The 14,853-nt window shown below is 44.0% G+C and overlaps 1 protein-coding gene across 1 annotated transcript in view; it reads right to left on the bottom strand.

Moving 5' to 3' along the window:
• JAG1 (jagged canonical Notch ligand 1) overlaps window positions 1–14,588 on the bottom strand; it is a 35,013-nt gene extending 20,425 nt beyond the window's left edge. The window contains exons 1-3 of the mRNA XM_053974682.1: window positions 14,512–14,588; window positions 13,337–13,642; window positions 2,546–2,597 (exon numbers count right to left, since the gene is read on the bottom strand). Of these exons, the coding sequence (XP_053830657.1) occupies window positions 2,546–2,597; window positions 13,337–13,642; window positions 14,512–14,583 (430 nt within the window). The 5' untranslated portion in view covers window positions 14,584–14,588. The remainder of the gene's footprint in view (window positions 1–2,545; window positions 2,598–13,336; window positions 13,643–14,511) is intronic.
• Window positions 14,589–14,853: the final 265 nt, after the last annotated feature.

Raw genomic sequence — 14,853 nt, 5'->3', positions numbered from 1 at the left:
ACTTCTTGTGGCTACACTTCAAAGCTATAAATCCCTCTTTTTATTCAGTGGGCAAGTGTATCAAAGGTTTTAGACACAAGGAAATGAGACATTTTGACTGCCCACCTTTGCCTTTCAGTGCTCCAGTGTCTGGAAATTATAACTATGCAGCATCAGGAAGCCAAAACAACAACAGAAAAAGCCCAGACTTCTCTGAGCAGTTTGGGTGGCCAAGGACAGCACAGTTATTTTTGAAAGTCTTTGTTTCAGACAGCTTCCAGCCACGGCTTGGTTTACATTTTGAAGTCTCTTATGCCTGCCTGGAATTCACATGCAACTGATACCAGTAATTTACAATAGCTCTTTGACATAATTTGAGATGCAATGTCAGCCCATTAGCTTTATGTATGAAGCAACAGTAGCAAGATGGCAACCAGACAAGAACCAGAGTAAGAAAACCATTTGAGTTGAATCTTGGCTCCAACAAAGCATGATTCTCATCAACTTCAACAGGGCCAGAATTTAACTGCAAGCCACTCTTGGAAGTGAGACAAGAGAGAGTATGTGGTAAAGCGAACGTAGGAGGAGTGGAATGTAGGGGGGGGAAGGAAGCATCCACTTGAGGATCTTCTAACAACTGCATTGATCAGAGGATGCTTTCAGAGCTACTGAAAAGTCACACAAGGCCTACTAAACCCACTTTTATTGTTGAGAGCTCTCACGGGGTCTTTACGATTCAGTGGCAATTCGGGCAAAAGAAAATCCTGGACATCAAAAAACCCCACTCTTCTCATTATATGATGACAATTGTTTAGTTCTAATAATTTTCTTAACTAGTTCTTCAAGCCTTACTCTGCAGCTCTGGGAAAGCTGACTAAGTCAAGCCGTGCAGCACAAAGAAGAAGTTTTGTGCAGTGCAGCGACTCAAGTGACCTACAGATGGATAAGAGACATTAAAGCTGGAGCAGGAATGCAGATCAGGAACATATGCAAGAGCATGTCTGCACTTGGTCAAATGCACTGCTGAGAAATGAGGCAATTTTGTCTGAAGACAATTGTACTTCCAGAACATGAAAGCAAAGAAAGGGTTCATTGTGTAGCTTTGGAAATGCAGCTGTTTAATGAAAAAAGATGAGCTCTAACAATAGTAAAAGTGGCACAGACCCAGTCTGAAACAACTCCCAGACCCTACTATAAACAAGACTTTCATTTTGAATTCAGGCACCTTCCATTTTTAATATTTCACTGCTGCTGCAGCATCTACTTTATTCTCCTCCATATAACACTCTATATCCAAGAAATCCCCCAGCCACTGCTCCATGACTGTGCTCAGGTAGAGTCTGAAATCTCAGGTACTGCAGCAGTGCTGAATGAGGCTGGTTGTGGCTACCCCTGACAGGCCACAAGATTTATCTCAAGTAACAACTGCTTTTCTGGAATGAAGAATTAATAGGATGCACCATGTACATTAAAAAAAATATAAGGAGCAGATCTGCACACAGTAGTTCCTAAGCTATGCACTCTTCACCAATTAAAACATAAAAGCACAGCACTGTGCACACTTCTCCAAAGCCTTTCTCTCACGAGGCGTGAAGCCCATTTCATTCCTCCATGGCTGCCACCTTAGCATTCCAAAGCAGACTGCAAGAAGCTGCTGTAAGATTTCTGTAAGATGGACCACTGTGCTGCTGCTTCCTTGCTGAAGAAAAAGGCCTGTTGTGTCAACAAAAGCTTTATGAGTTCAGATTCACACTCTCTCCTGTGGCTTTTACCACACACACACTGTTAAAGCCCTAGGTTCAAGTAGAGCTGATTTTGCCTACCTCCTTAAGTAACAGCAGGCAAAAAGCACAACAGCTCATGTGCCAGAAGACCCTGTGCAGCTTCCCCTAGACACGGGAAAAGCTGAACAGAATGGTTCTGAAACCAACCAGAGACATTCCAGGAGAAAGATCCCCACCCTTGATTTTCAGCCAGCTCTACCAGGTGGCATCTAGTAAATATTTTTTCAGCCCCTGCATATAAACCCCCAGCCATCCAACTCCCAAGGAAGAACTTGTAGTAACTCCTCTTTCTCATCTACAGTCATTAGATGGATGGATATCAAGTCTTAGGCAGATTTTAAGTTGTTTTCTTTTTTTAAAGCAGTAAACTCAGTTTTGAGAAGTGCTTAGTTTATAGAGAGGTCTCAGGTGAACAAGACTTAGGCTTCTGAATATTGGTCCCAATTAAAAAGACCAAAACAAGACCAGAAAACCAAACAAAGAAACCTGAAGAAATCCCTTGGCTTTTACTCTCCCAGAGGAGAAAGAAGGAATTAACAGCATCTATTTTTAGGCATCACACCATTGGTGCCTAGGTGAGCAAGCTACTCACCCTCTGCAGTCAATGGGAGTGAGACAGGCTGCTGCAGATCCTGGAGGAACTGCTCCAAGCTGTTTGGGGGAGACCTTTTCCCTCTCCTTGTGCTCTAAGTCACAGCAAGCTGGTGAGGCTCCCAGAGGCCTTTCAGTGCCCGGGAAACAGAGGTGTCAGAACTAAATAAGCCAGAGGAAGGAATACTTACTTGTGGAGTTATCATTGTAATCCCATGCCTCAACAAGCAATGTGTAGGATCTCTGCAAAAGAGAAATATGAGTTAATTTCAAAGCCACACATGACTAAGGGAAAAAAAAAAAAAAACCTGCCTGCAATTTTAATTAAAATGAAAAATTCTGGTCTCTGCCCCAAAGCAGATACTTGAACACAGAAATAGGTAAAAGATTATGCTTGAGACAAACATGATCTTCTTGAAACTCCGTAAGGTACCTTATCCAGTCTGACTTAGAAGACCTTTCACCTTGGATAGCTCATCTTTGTCATCATTAAAGCATCTTATGTACTTAACCAGGAAGTACAGACTTTGACACTGCACTCCAGACGATATGTGGGACAATTGCACATGGAAGACAGCACCAGGATGGCACAGCAGCATCAAAAAACCCCAAACCAAACCCCCACTCTCAAAAACTGCTTCAAAAGAATTTTAGTTACGGAAAAATAGTCTCGATGTCCCTTCCCCCAGCCATCCTGAAAGCAAGAAGTGTTGCTAAGATTACTGTGCCCTGCCTTGACAGCGCAATCTCCAGGGACTTTGCTTTTCAGCACCCCCTTTGAAAGCTTTGTCTGCATGAGGGCCATGGCAGCTCCCACAAGTATCAGGTAACGGAGGAAGGACTGATGGATATGGGAAGGGGGTGGGGTGAGAGAGAAGCATTGTAAAACACGGCTAAGATCAGCCTCCTTGGAAGAGCAGGGAAAAGGAAGCCGCGCTATCCACCCGTGTCCCTTTTACAGATGCTCCAAGCTGCCAATGAGCTCTGTAGCACTCCAGCAATAATAATCATAAGCATAAACTGACTGAAGTGACTCCATGGGCTGGAAAGATGCCAGCTATTACATCTAAGCCACCTTTATCTTCAATCCTAACTTGAGAACAAGACCCATTAAAACATCTCCTCCTCCTCCAGCTCTACCCCGAGATATTATTATCCAGGCTGTATCTTTCAAAGTTGCCATTTAGCCAGCCATATCCAAACTTACACAATGATTAAAAACCAAAACAAAACCCCTCCTCTCCAGAAGGGGGGGGGGAAAAAAAAAGCTGAGGGAAAATAAGCAAAAAATATGACTTCCAAAGTAAAAAATATACTAACTACAGATAAGGCAATAAATGTAACATCTTTCTGGAGAGCAGAACAACACTACAAAAAAAAAAAAACTGTGAAGAGTTTTGATGCTTTGTCATAGCAATTGTGCATTTGGAAGGTTTATTTCTCCTTAATTGTGTCCATGTTCAGTCACAGGCTGCTCATTTGTGGTCTGAGTGCCTCTCTGTAACAGAGGCCAAAATACAGTTCTGAGAGTGAGCTGCTACAAGGTGCACAGGGGTAAGGCAGAACTCAGAGTTCTGAAGAGGAGAGGAAACAAAAAAGGAGGGAAAAAAAAAGAAAAAAAGAGAAGAATTGGAGCAGACTGATTTCTCAGGACTGGACACAGCATGAGGCTCTGAATGAAAACCCAGTTTGTGATGGACACTGGCTTGCTGTATAGCCTAAATATGTTTCATATTCAAAGCAGACCAGGATTCCATTCTGTTCACTGATAACTGTGGGAAAATGCTTCCAAAAGTAAGCAAAGCTGGGCAAGCCAGGACATGCACCCAAACTTCTATGCAGAGCCTCCATTGGCCTGAACCATTTTTGGTTAATATTTCATGAAAAGTTATTTGTTACTTGTTTCTATTCTAGAGCAAGTCTGACAACTTGCAAGAAACTCTGAAAATCAAATAAACCAAAGTACATCTCGATCATCTAACACTGCTTAAAACAGATTTAAGAAGTCCTTGCACAAGTCAGTGGTGAAAAAAAAAAAAAGAACCAAAACAAACAAACAAAACCAGAATAGAACTCCCGAGCCATATTAGAGATGCAGATTGCACTATCTTGAGTGCTTCCTCAGTGGTTTAATTACCAACATTAAGCAGCACAAGCTGAACATGTTACTGCAAGCTTGACAAAAAATATTATGATATAGAGAATGAATTATGACAACTACCACTACTTCCAATAAAGTTAAGGATGTTTTCCTTTCGGCCTTGCATAATTGTTTTGGAAGATATTTTGTCTAAACTCATAGCAACAGTTCCCTGCTGGTTCTCAGGACTGTTTACCAACACACCTAGCCCTTAAGGAAAGGAAAGGCTGAATCCTAACTGTGAGTGCTACTGTTGCTAGATACTTGTGTGACCACTTTCCACTACCACACAGAAGTTTAGTTAAGAGAGAGGAGATGCTTCAGCTGAACTGGATGTAAACAAAAGGCAGTGGGAACAGACCTACCCTGGCAATTCCCTTGTTTCTAACTGCCCCCTCTCATTTTGTCTAAATGTATTAAATGAAGAGTCTCTGTCCTGAAAAGGGGTGATACAAAGAATGGCATTTGATCCCTTGGCTCTGTCCCTCTCAGCATGGGGAAAAGACCAAAAAGACCCAAGACATTGTGTTCAGAATGGGACACTTTTAAACAAAAGCCACACAGACACCCAGAGCCTCACACCAGTAGCAAACCCTCTTCAACAATCCAGCTATCACATACCTCTAGCTAATTCCCTCAGCCCCCACCCAAAAAAGCAGTTCTGTGCAAAGCCGCACTGTTGAGATTTTTTTAGAAGTGCATATCATCCCCACTCTATAGATCAAGGATTCAGATATCTCAGGAATGACTGCTTACAGTGTGGAGGTTTAGATTTTCCCATGCCCATAGATGACCTCTGCCCATCTTTGAATAAATATATATATCCAGACACAAGAATTCCACATTGTGCACCTTATTCCATCAAAACGATGTCCTAGGCAACAAGGCAGCAGTGAACTCTCCAGAGTCACACCCAATTAGCCACTGTAAACCTGAGCTTGACCAGAAGGCAGGGATTCTGGCTTAAAAGGAAAGACAGCTTGAAAGTAGCAGCAAGTCCTTAAACTTTGCAGATCAGCCCAGAGGACTGAAAGGCAGCATGGCCAGAATTTCAGCAGAACTTCTGTGAGTGAAGCTAGGAGAGGATGGAAATGGTCAAGTTCACACTCCAAGAAACAAAGCATCAGTGTGCAAGAGCTGTTTTCCTCAATGACAAGACACTGTGTCTTGATCCACTGATGGTACAGCTCAAGAGACTGTGCAGACCCAAAACCCATCAGTAACTGTCCCTTTAAAGGATCTCAAAGGACAATGCAACCTCCTTTCTGGTTATTTAAATGAATCCTGGCAGCTGCAGGTAAACAGGTGTTTAAAGCTCTCTGCTTGATTACCTTCTTCCCTCCCTTCATCCAGACATCCACCCAAAGGAGGTGCTTTTGTCCTCTGGCTTCTAAAGGCACTCTGCAAGTCAGTGGGCCAGAGCAAGATTAAAATATCCTGCTCCTCAGCTGAAGCACTGCCTCCGTTTTCAAAGGGCTTGCAACTCGTCTAACTCCTTTCCCTCCTACCACTGTGGTTAGAGCATGCAAGAGCTTTGCTGAGCATGTGAAACCATGACTAGACAAATGCAGTGGGAAGTTTTGCATTCAGAGTGCTGTGCCTGCTCCTCCTCTGCCAAACAAGGAGAGCAGGTTAAGCTCAGCCACCTTCTCCTCACGCTCTGCACAGCTGTGAACACCAGCTTGGGAATGGTGCTCACACACACCCTGTCTGCACCCAGGGCGGATGCTGAGGACACTGGCACAGCAGGCCCCAGGAGTCCAGTTGTGACAAATGCAAGAAGGAAACTGAGGCATGTTCCAGCATGCCCAGGGGCCAGGAAGGAGGGCATCTCTGAGCAGGGTTAAAGCTAGCTACAAACCCACTTCCTCTGAACAGCACCAGGACTGTCACTTGGGTACCCTGTCACTCCATGATGATACTACACAGATGCATCACCACATTGTGCCATGGTTGGTCAACTTTGACAACTGAATATCCTTCAAAGGAGTTAAAGGCAACTGGCTCCTCACCCAGAGGATATGCAAACATACTCCAGAAAAGGAGGAAAACCACCTAACCCTCTTAACCTTTTGTGAAATGGAACATCATCAGGAAGCTGTTCCTTGGGACAGCCTACGTAAGGACAAGGCAACACCCTACAAAGCTGTTACTCCCTCAACCCCGTGTATATAAACACAGCCCAAGCCGTGGCAATCTCTCTCACGCCTCAAGCCTATGGCCAAGAGTTCAGCTGAATCCCGAGCAGGCAGCCCAGCCAAGAGCCTCATCAGAATATGCCCACACCAAAACACAGCATGCTGCTCCTTTAGGCTTCATTCTGAGCAGCTCCTTTGTTGCTCTAAAGTGCCAGTAAACCCTGCACTGCCACAGAAAGGAGACATGAAAACGAATTGAACCATATCAGCAGCTCCAGGAGCGACCTGCCCCCCATCCTGCCTTGGCAAGGGAAAGCAGCAGCCGAAGTCAAGACCTTCACCGCACCAGCACAGCCACCCTCCTGCCAAATGATGAAGGACACAAAAGTACCGCTATCCAAACTATGCATACGCTTAAGCATCCAGTAAACCAGGCTGATCTCTGATCTGGCAAGCCTGCTGGAATAATGAGTATCCTGTGAATACATAATGTGCTGAAGTTGCCATTGTGTGAAGTAAGTCCATGGTTTGTCTGGGAGCCGAGCAATGCTGAGTCTACTGCTGCTTCCTGTTGCTTGTCCTGTATTAGCATTATTTTTGGATAGGCCCCATTATGTTCTGTAATCCTCACTGCAGTCAGTATGGCCACACTATTGTTCTTGGTTAATATTAGCAGTCAATGCCTCTGTCTGGGTGGCCGGACTACAATGTATTCCAATCATAAAACTAGCATGCATTAACTGGACAATGTACTGGGCTCAGGGGGAGACTTGGGGTCTTCCCTCCACCCCTTCTTTAAAAAAAAAAGAAAAAAGAGGTAAAAAAAAAAGTATAGCAGATTCTTTTTTCCCCTTTTTTTAAAACTAATGATTTCAAGTGATCTCAGCTACCAGAGTGCTTCATACAACAGCAGCATTTTAATCAGCACCTTATCTAGTTACAGAGTTATTTTCTCACGGAGCCCCACTTGTCAAAGAGCAGAAGATAGGCCAAAATGTCAATGGTTGCTTTCAACCTTCCCCAACAAGCAGATTACCTGCCCTTATCAGTCCCCCTACCTGTTTAAAGCATCCCACTGATAATTAAATGCACCAGTTACAAAAGGGTGGCAAGGTTAATAGACAGAATACCTAGTAGCCAGCCAAGCAAAACAGTCAGGTTCACATGGAGCAAGCCTGAACAAGAAGCCTTTCTACTTATTTACCTAAGTACCTAAGAACTGGGTTGAGCTGGTAAAGGACTCTGGATGTTTGACTATTTACAAACCACTTTAACCACTTCTATCCACTTTTTGCAGTTTCTTCTGAACACTACAAGAATAATGAGTGTAATTTACGCTGCAGAATAGTGACCACAAGAACCATGAGCTCCACAGACTAACAAGAAACAAATGCAACAGCTTCTAGTTTTGACATCTTTCCTTGTGTTAAGACACAGGGGTTACCAGTTAAATTATTAGAACTGAGTCAATTAACACATAAAACTTCTGTTCATCTAGAGAAATTCAAAGGCAAGCTTAGTTTCAGTTTTCAAAACCAATCCTGTCATTTGTGTTATCTACAGACACCTCTCCTTATCTATAGAGAAGTACTTTTAAGAACTGTAGCTTAAGGCTTTTGCTTCACAGAGCATCACAATTGCATTAGGAGTGAAGTTGGAATAAACCCACATTCACCAGCTTTAGAACCAGGAGACTTGTATTCCAGCCTCCAGCCCACTGGGAAGCAATGTTTCCTTGAGTGAACTGCAACTTTAAGCATAAAGCATCAATTTTATGCAATTCATTTTCAGCCATGCTGACTTCCAGCTGCATAAACAAGCTGACATTGCTAGATGTGTATAGCCTGAGAAAGTTTAGGAATAACCTTCAGTATCAAGCCCAATCCAGCTGCCACTGAAGTTAAACTGGAGCAGGCCTTTATTATAACAAGAACAAAAATTCTAAGAACAGGCAAGATGAGGATTTATTTTTAGACATATTATGTTAATATAGTCAAATGGATTTACCATGAAGATGAAGCTCTGAACTGGCTCAAACATAAAAAAAAAAAAAAAACAAACTCCTTAAACATGTAAGAAGTCCAAAACCTCTGAATGGCTGCATCACTTCTCTCCAGTCCTGGGAAAAAAACAGCCCTGTGATGCTAATTATGCTTCAGATGTCACTTAATACTCCCAGCTCTGTTTTGAATAGTAATCCTAGGTAAAGCATTACACTTGGAGTGCTAAGATTTATTCTTATATTATTAATCAACAATAAATTACAGAGTATGGATTTGATTAATATGCATTTTGTTATTATAAGAATTTCTTCTGATCTGCCCATGCTCCAAGATGACTTATCATGCATTGTTCAAGAAAAGCTTGAAAAATAATCTAGCATTTGCTTCTACAAGTTTTCAAGAAGTTAACTGGAGGGAGAGAAGAAACAAAATCAAAAGCCAAATTTTAGTCTTATGACTGACATACTGAGCTTAAAAGAAAAAAGAAAAGGAGGTGGATGCAGTGATATTTTTTTCTCAGATTCAAAAGGCTGTTACTTTAATATCAGGTGCAGATTAGTATTTTGGACACATCTTGTGTCAAGAGAGAGGAAAAAAGTTCACAAAGCTTAAAAAACACTAAAGCTCTTTTAGTATGTCTCTCTAGCCACGGAAAACAATGCCTACCCAGGAAACATATTTTACATCTTCAGGAATCAGGACCACTAAGATTTGTCATGAAAAAGTCGCTAGGCTGACTATTTTATTTTTTTAGGTTGACTATTTTTATTTTAAAGTTGAAATAAGATGTTCAAAACTCTTTTAAATTGTACTTTATGCTAAACTCACTGAGATGCTGGAGGGTTTTTTTCCACCTTAGTAGTTTCCTGGTGTGTTGGTGCAATTGGCCCCAATATTAAGTAATTACAAGGAGCATAATTTTGGAATAAACAAGCTGTTTGAAATTGGAGCTATGCATACCAAAGGAATTGCCAAGTTTGACCTTCTTACTCAGTCTCGCCAAACCCCCAGAAGATCTTTCTTTACATAAAAGCAAAGTGTAGTGTTAAGTTTTGCTTAGTTAATTGATGCTCAGCTCCCTCAAGGTGCAGCACACATCACACTTGGGGTTCTTTAAGAAAGGCCAAAGGTTTGATTCATGTGAGAGAAGAGCATGTGTCTGCCTTGGAATCAAACTTGTTCAGACAGAACACTTTGACAAGTGGAACATGGAAATGCTTTTGTTCCATACTTTTTTATATGGCTTCATAAAGCCAAGCTTGCCTGTCAAGAAAGTCAATGAAGTCTCAAAATGAATGCAAGAAGCAAGCCTAGGTGCATTTTACTTTTTTAAATCATCATCACTATTGTTTCAATGCACTGAAGAACTACCAGTACTGCAGGGGTAGCTTTCTGATCTACTCCAGTTCCTTTATGCTGGGCTGCTGCCCTGTTTCCTAGCAACTTACTCAAACCTCCCATCACTTAAATTAATTTATGGCCCACCGTCTCCACACCCATTACTCACAGGGGAATGTATCAAAACTGACAAGAGCAAACTCCATAAGTTATTAATAAGACTCTGACACTTCAAATCTACATTACAACTGCAAGCTCCCTCTAACAATACTTTTAAAGCAACCCATTCTCTCCCCTTCCTCTCCTGCATGATGAATAAAGGCCTCTAATGCAATGCAACTATTTTTCACAAATGGCATAAGGGGGCAGCTTGACATGGGAAGAGGCTTTTTCTTTTTTTTTTTTTTTTTAAGTAGTCAAGGCAACAAGACTTCTGAATGTTACTACTGATTCAAGCTGGAACATCCAAGAAAAGTCTCCCTTGGAGAGTAGAACACAATCCAGAGAAGGGCATGAATTTTCAAGTGCAATATGATTAACATTTTGGTCTAGCTCTTATTATCTCTACTATAATTTTCAGCTGAATGTAGTCAAAGATACCTCTCGTGATCAGCCACATGAGTAAATGCAATGCTAATCTCAAGCTCTTACTGAAGTCAACAGTATTCAGCCACCTAAAGATTTTTTTAAGTTCTGAAATTTCAGCATCAGATTAGAGCCTAAATTAAGTTTACTACTTTATCCGTAGAGCTTTGAAAATGCCTGAAATGATTTGTGTACACAATTTTAGTACAAATGAGAGCTTTGCCACATTAGATATTCTTTTGTTCAAATGCCATTTGGAAGTCACAATGGCTAGCATAAAAGCTGTGTCCTGTGGAAGCCAAAGCTGGGAAGCAGGCTTGATAATTGCACATGGACTATCATCAGAGTCTCAAAAAGTGCATTTCTGCCTAGGAAAATGCAAAAGCTTATTCCAAAATTCCAGGCTTATGAACCAAGTGTCTCAAGTTGTTGAGTTTTACCCATTTCAAAGGTTGCGCTGGAGTTTTGCTGCTCCTGCTCCAGGATTCCAGTGCTGAATGAGATTCAGTGGGACAATAGAAGCATTTATTTTACTAAGATGCAGGCAAGCTTAAGAGACTTCTCTCAGGGTCCCTACCCCCAAACCCACCCTCTACACACGGATTTCCCTTCCCAGTCCTATGAAGAGAGAGGCTGCTAGAAGGAACATGTTTGGTTTTCACGACATTTTTATATGCATACCTATAGATTCAAGGCAGTAAGATTACTTGTGCTAGTTTAAAAAAAATCCTTGATGTACCTGACTTCTCTGACAAAAGTCAAAATCTGCAACACAAGCACTACAGCCATTGGCAGAGCTTCAAATACCTCAGATTTTTACAAAGCCCTTTATCCCTTTGATGGCATATTTGATAACAGTTTTATCTCATTTCATGTTAGAGAAAAAAAAAAAGAGAAAGAAAAGAGAAAGAAATAAAGGACAGGCTTGTACTTCCAACAGAAAATACTTTAGTTAACTCTGCTATTGTACTTCGTAATACTATCTCCTTAAAAACGGAGACTTAATTTCTGCCTTGTGCCTCTTCAGCCCTCGATATTCCACAAGTCCCGAATGACAGAGGAGGCAGGTAGGAGGCAGTACAGGACACTTGAAGAGCACACGACTGCCTGCAGCACTTGGCAGCAGGACCACAAAGTGGGTGTCTACACCACAACTGGAGAAGGAATGCTTTTGGGGCGGGCTTTTCTCCCCCCAGAAGAAATCCAGGCCCTCCCAGCAACCAGTCCTTATCTGACTATGAAGGGATAAGCTTTGGAGGGTGCTTCCACCTTGCCAGCAGCGATAGTGGCAGAGGATAGGAAATGAGATTCACCCCTCCCCCCCCTGCATGCACATTCAGGGCCCTCCTCCCCTCCCAAAAATGACCTTAGGCATCTAGGTTAGGATGACTGGATTTACAAAACTGCTGAGCATCAACATACCCCAAGGCAGTTGGTAGGAAATTGTCTGCTCAGCGCCTTTGGAGAAGGGGTGTGTGTGGCAGAGGGGAAACAGTTTTGTTTCCTAGGTGATCTCAAAATACAAGTTTTAGGAGCAGAAATTTGGGAGCGTTCAGCATTTGTACCACAGCATCCCAGAGAGGCACCTCAAAAGCCAGACAGGAGCCCCCCAGATCAGTCACCCCCAGGTTTTGTTCGCCTGCATGAGGCATTGCCGGGCACAAAAACCGTGCACCTCCTGCCATCCAAGGCCATGGCACTCGTCCATGTCCATAGATCCTGGGGCCCTGGAGCCTGCCTCTGTGGGTCTGGCCTGAGTGATGGTCATTTTGGAAAGATGGTCCTCACTTTCTCTGCAGGGAGCTGAGGGCTCTCTACAGAGCTGACCATCAAAGCTTCAACCCTCCTGAGCACCCCAGAAGAAACAAGCAGCAGCGATATCTGAGTATCTTTTCCAGCCAACAACAAAGCAGGATCACCAATGAAGGAAGGGATCACCCATCCTCCAGCTCTCTGCTCTACGGGGCTGACCAGTATTTACTAGAGTGGACAACGCTGGAAAAGTGCCTGGCAAAAAGCCCCACCTCCTTAAGCCGCTGAGTTTTGCACACAACTAGAGGGAAGCCAGAATCTCTGGACCACAAGAGGCAGGTAGGCAGGAAAAGGTGCGCTGTGGGGAGGAGTGGGTGAAGTGCGCCAAAAGCTAAAGCCACGCTTTTCTCAGTCTTTAGCTTCTGGAGTCCACAAGCATGCCCAAACTTCCCAGGGAAGCTGGCAGCTACTTCACCAAGAACAGCAACAGCAGCTCCCATCCACACCGAACAGTGCAGTGAGATTTCCCCTTGGGAGAAGCAGGAAGCCTTCCCAAACACGCTCCAGGGAAGGAGGCCAGCTATGACACACACTTTTCACACGGGATCCCTGTACAGCCCCTAACCCACTGCTCTTCTGGCTTAAGCCCAAGACTTCACTGGTTAAGAAAAAAAAAAAAAGAAATAAAATGAACTTCTGACCTTCTGAGTCTCAAGAGACTTATTCATGCTGTAAAGTGCAGAGATACTGGGTTTGCTTCCCTGACCCATTTAGATCCCCCTCACTGCACATCTGACTTTCAAATTTAACAGGCTGTGCATTGTGAGCCCCAGGGAACAAAAACAAAACACCACTACATTTTACTCATTTCTGTGCTGCGGATTCCCAATGCTCTTGCCAAGATGCCTGCTCCCTCCCAAATCCTGATCCCTCTTCCCTTGGCACAAGAAGTTGGAGTTCAGCTCACTAAGGACATCTCAAGCACCATCCAACAGACCCAGAGCCAGAGCAGCTCAAGCAACTCACCGGCCAGGCGAAGCTGAAGGGGATAACGATCCGGTTCTTTTCATTATTCCGGTTGTACTTTAAATTGAAGGTATTTCCTCCGATGACAGGAGTGGATTTGGATCCGAAGCTGCAAGGACCACCAGCAGTGACCCGCGATTGATACTCCTTCAGGCAAACTTTAAAATAGGTGTCACACTCATCTCTGGTGCATTTTTTATCTCCTGGGTTTCGGGTGCCATCGCAGCAATTTCCATTTTGCAGTTCACCATTCACATTTTGCATGGATAAAATCTCCAACTCAAACTGTCCCGATGCTAAAGTCACCTGTTAATCCCAAGAAAGAACCGAAGGGAAAAAAAAAAACCAAAACAAACAAAACAAACAAACAAAAAAAAAAAAAAAAAAAAAAAGAAAAAAAAAGAAAAAGAAACAAGAGACAGACAGTTACCTAACTTTTTCCCCAAACACAATCTACAACTCTGAAGACAGGAAAAAGTCATTTTAAGTGTGCTTTCAAGAAGCACATGCATAACATTAAAAATAAAACAAAGCCAACCACTCCAAGCTTTTCCCTATCAGACATCCACGGGAAGGGGTCATAAATCAGCCCAACTAAATAACGCCACTAATGCCAAAAAACAACCTTAAATGCCAGCTCCGAAAAAAATAGCGTGAGGAAGGCTTCTAAATTGTTAGGAAATTAAACTAAACTAAACCAGGAGTGCATACGGGAGGAGCAAACCCAGCAAAACGATGTAGCTCATAATGCACTGTCTGGAAAGGCACCCAACAACCCCTCCGCCTCCTCCGGGTGCAGCTGAGTCGGGGACGGCTGGAGCTGCCCAGCTGAGACTCAGACCCCGCTCATTAATCACCCCAGCAATGCTGCTATTATTAAAAAAAAAAAAAAAAGTATTAGGGAAAAAAAAAGGGGGGGGGGGGGAAGTGATTTTTTTGGGGAAAATAAAAGCGATTTGCAGTAATCGCGTTTCTCTTTCCCAGGAATTAAGCCTTGCTGCAAGGAGCACTCCCGCGTTTGCCATCTCCAGAGAGAAGTTAGGGCAGCAGCTCCGCTCCGGCCGGAGGAGCCGTGCAGAAGCTCCCGTCCGGGATCTCCCAAACCCATCTCCCGCAAGCGCCGCAGAAGTGCGCCAAGCCGGCCGGAGCGGCCCGCGCCGTGCCCCGGTACGTACCTCGGCCCGCAGTGCCAGGAGCAGGGTGAGGATGGAGCACGCCGCCGCGGCTGCCCGCCGGGGCGCACGCATGCCGCCGTCGCACTGCCCGCCCGCCCGCCTGCAGGGCCGCCGCCGCCGCTCGCTCCGGGTCGGGACGGGACGGGACAGGACGGGGAGGGCCAGGAGGGAGGAGGAGAAGAAGGAGGCGGAGGAGCTGGTGGAGGAGGAGGAGGTGCCGCTGCTGCTGCTGCTGCCGCCGCCGCCGCCCCGCTCTAATATACCGCGGCGCACCCGCGCCGGACAACGCCGCTTTTCAAGCGCTTTCAATAGCGCCCCGCTCTTCAATGCAAAGCAGCCCGG

The sequence above is a fragment of the Vidua macroura genome, chromosome 3 (genome assembly GCF_024509145.1).
Source record: "Vidua macroura isolate BioBank_ID:100142 chromosome 3, ASM2450914v1, whole genome shotgun sequence".
NCBI lineage: Eukaryota > Metazoa > Chordata > Aves > Passeriformes > Viduidae > Vidua > Vidua macroura.
This window is presented reverse-complemented; position numbering and strand designations above follow the sequence as displayed.